Here is a 2900-nt window from a genome sequence, read left to right on the forward strand (position 1 = left end):
AGAGCGGGTGTGTGGTGAGAGCTACATCTTTGAACCGGAGAAAGGGCTGGGCTGGATCCTGCGTGGCACGGTCTGGTTGGAGGCGGGCAGGGGACAGCTCATCCCTCTAACGGGACGGATGCAGGAGGTGCTGCATTTGCTGAATGAATGAGTGGGAATTTATCGAGTGCCTACCACAAGCTGGCTGCTGGGTCAATATGGATAAAAGAGGCAGATGAGGTCCTACCCTCTGGAAACTTATTTCTGGTCAGGCAGGCAAACAACAGGCAGGGACAGGGCCATTGCAAATTGTGTTGATTGCAGTGAAGCAAATAAACAAGTGGTGAGAAGGGGAGTAACTCGCTCAGGACCACAGCTCAGAGAGCCAGGAGGGGGCAGAGCCCAGGTCAGGGGTGGGGGAGGACATGGGGTGGGAGCCTAGTAGGTTGCAGGAGAGAGGTGGGCCTCGCCACGGGCCCAGAGAGGGAGGGGCAGGGTGAGGATCCGCTGCAGAGTGGGTGGCTGGGAGAAGTTCTGCGGGACAATCTGGCTGGCCGGAGGCCTCCCAAATCCCCTCCCCGGTCCTGTCCCCAGGAGGCGAGGGACAACGGAGTGAGGAGGGAGATGGGCCATACCCAGAAGCAGCCTCAGGATCCCGTGGGGGCCACGGGGACCCAGAACCTTGGCACCCCCCGGCTGGGCTTCATGAAGTGCTTGTTGGAGGTGGAAGAGGAGAAGGTCACGCGTCGGAGGGTCACCAAGGCCCGCGCGCTGCCAAACCGGAAGTCCCCCGGGACCCTGGCCCCCGTGCCCGTCTCTGCCCCGGCTGGCAACTCAGCCCCAACCCTGCCTCAGCTCCTGCCATGGCCCCATGCTGGGCCCGACCTCCAGCCCCTGGGCCACTTCCTGCCCCCATGGGAGCCCCAACTTCAGCGCCCATCACGGTCCTGCCGGTCCCTGCGTCAGACCTGGGCTGGAGAAAGACAGAACTTTTGCACCACAGCGGGGAGAGGAGCCTGAACTACCCCAAAGCACGGTAGGAGCCACCCCAGAAAGGGTGTCTGGGATCAGCGCCTGGTCCCAGGGCCCCTGGCTACTCTCTTCCAGATCCTTGTCCCTGTCACTGCACCTGTCTGTTCCCTCCCATGTGCCCCCCCTCCATTTCCCCTCACTTCTGTCTCCTCTCTGTCTTTCCCAGCTCTTGATCTTTCATATCTAGGCCCCTTTTTCACTGCCAACCCCCTTTCTCTCTCTAACCCCCTTTAGACTCCCCATACCTCTGCCTTGCTCCTCCTCTGGGTCACTCGTAGACTCTCCTGACCTCTTAAAGCCTCCCCCAGGGTTCCTCCCATGACCCCCTCTGCCTTGGCTCCCCATCACCTGCCCCTAGCTTTCGGTGCAGGGCCGGGGTGGGTGGCCGGATGTGTGCCCTTTGCCCGGGCTCTGTCCTCTGCAGGCAGGAGCTGGAAGAACACTGTCTCCTGAAGGTGTGTCAGATCTGGGAGGAGAGGTCGGCAGAGCACCTCACACTGAAGCAAGAGGAAGGTGAGGGTGGGTCTGGCCAGGGGAGCCCCTTGCGGGGCAGGCAGAACCCTCAGTCCTTGGGTTTATAAGCCCGGGGTGGGGGAGAGGGTTGCTGATCATGCTGCTGCCCTGGTACCTACCCCAGCCCTGCACTTGGCTAGTGGGGTAGGAGGCTGACCCAAACTCTCACACACCACTGAGTCGGGGAGCACAATCCTGCTGGGTCCTCTCACTTGGGGTCCAGTTCTCTTCCCTGTTCCAGAGCCACCTGTCTGAATGAATGGAGCAAGCCCTGCAAAGCTCTTTCATTTCTGGAGACGTTTGTGCCTACCCCAACCCAAGCCCAAGCTATTGGTCCTCTGCAGAGGCCACCTGGATGGGATGCAGGGCTCTAGAGCCTCCACCTGTCCTAGACCATCCCTCACCATTTAACAAGACCACCCACCCTGGACATGTTACTGAACCAAACTGGGGTCTGCTTGCCCACGCGCAGTAAAGTCAATCTACTGACACCAGATTGTGGTGAAGGAAAGGGCAGCGTTTATTGCAGGCTCCAAGCAAGGAGTCCAGGCAGCTAGCGCTTAAAAGGCCCAAACTCCCTGATGGCTTTCAGGGCAAGGTGTTTAAAGAGAGGGTGAGAGACAGGGTTGTGGGGTGCGTGATCAGCTCACGGACATTCTTCTGATTGGCTGGTGGTGAGGTAATCGAGAGTTGACATTATCAACCTGGTTCCAACCGGTCTGGGGTCTACGTGCTTGTGGGCAGCATACAGTTAACTTCTTCCACTTGGTAGGGGTTTCAGTGTCTGCAAAACAGCTCAAAGGACACGGCTCAGAATATTATCCATAGCCCTTGAGGAGGAACTAAATGTCCTTGACTTTGTTTAATGTCTGAACTATTATTATTTTGTTTAACTTTGTTTAATGTCTGAACTATTATTATTTTGTCTTGTTTGACTGTTTTCCTTTCTTTCTGCGTTTTCTCCCTTCTCTGATTAAATCCATTCTTTGGAATTTGGGGAAGGCCTAGGAGGCTACAGTTTTTCTACAAACAAGAAGAGGCAGGCAGAGGACATGGGAGGTGGTGGGGGGTTCTGTCCCAGGAAGGCCCCATAGGGTCATGCTCAGTTACACCATTTTCCACTGCATCCCACCTCCACCAAAAAATTTAAAAGTTCTGAACATGCACCCTGGGCGAGGCACTGTGCCCTTTGCTCCCCATCGTCCTTGGGGTTGGGCCCCGTGATTCCATTTACCTGCACTTTGAGGAGTGATTGCTGCTTCCTCTGGGCTCTGGAGGTGGCCTAATCAGCCGTCCACACCCACTGCCAACCCAGCCACACCTGGCTCTTGCCCTGGATGAGGAGGTGTGTGCCCTCCTTCCACCCTCCGCTCTTC

General features: G+C 57.2%; 2 protein-coding genes across 2 annotated transcripts in view; both read left to right on the forward strand.

Moving 5' to 3' along the window:
• LOC103076110 (spermatogenesis-associated protein 21-like) overlaps positions 1-595 on the forward strand; it is an 11056-nt gene extending 10461 nt beyond the window's left edge. The window contains exon 5 of the mRNA XM_007459322.1: positions 574-595. Coding sequence (XP_007459384.1) covers positions 574-595 — 22 coding nt within the window. The remainder of the gene's footprint in view (positions 1-573) is intronic.
• Positions 596-603: 8 nt separating this feature from the next.
• The window catches only part of LOC103076377 (spermatogenesis-associated protein 21), a 22308-nt gene continuing 20011 nt past the window's right edge, over positions 604-2900 (forward strand). The window contains 3 exon segments of the mRNA XM_082931139.1: positions 604-807; positions 810-1015; positions 1436-1524. Of these exon segments, the coding sequence (XP_082787265.1) occupies positions 604-807; positions 810-1015; positions 1436-1524 (499 nt within the window).

The sequence above is a fragment of the Lipotes vexillifer genome, unplaced genomic scaffold, assembly GCF_000442215.2.
Source record: "Lipotes vexillifer unplaced genomic scaffold, Lipotes_vexillifer_v1.1 scaffold496, whole genome shotgun sequence".
NCBI classification, from domain to species: domain Eukaryota; kingdom Metazoa; phylum Chordata; class Mammalia; order Artiodactyla; family Lipotidae; genus Lipotes; species Lipotes vexillifer.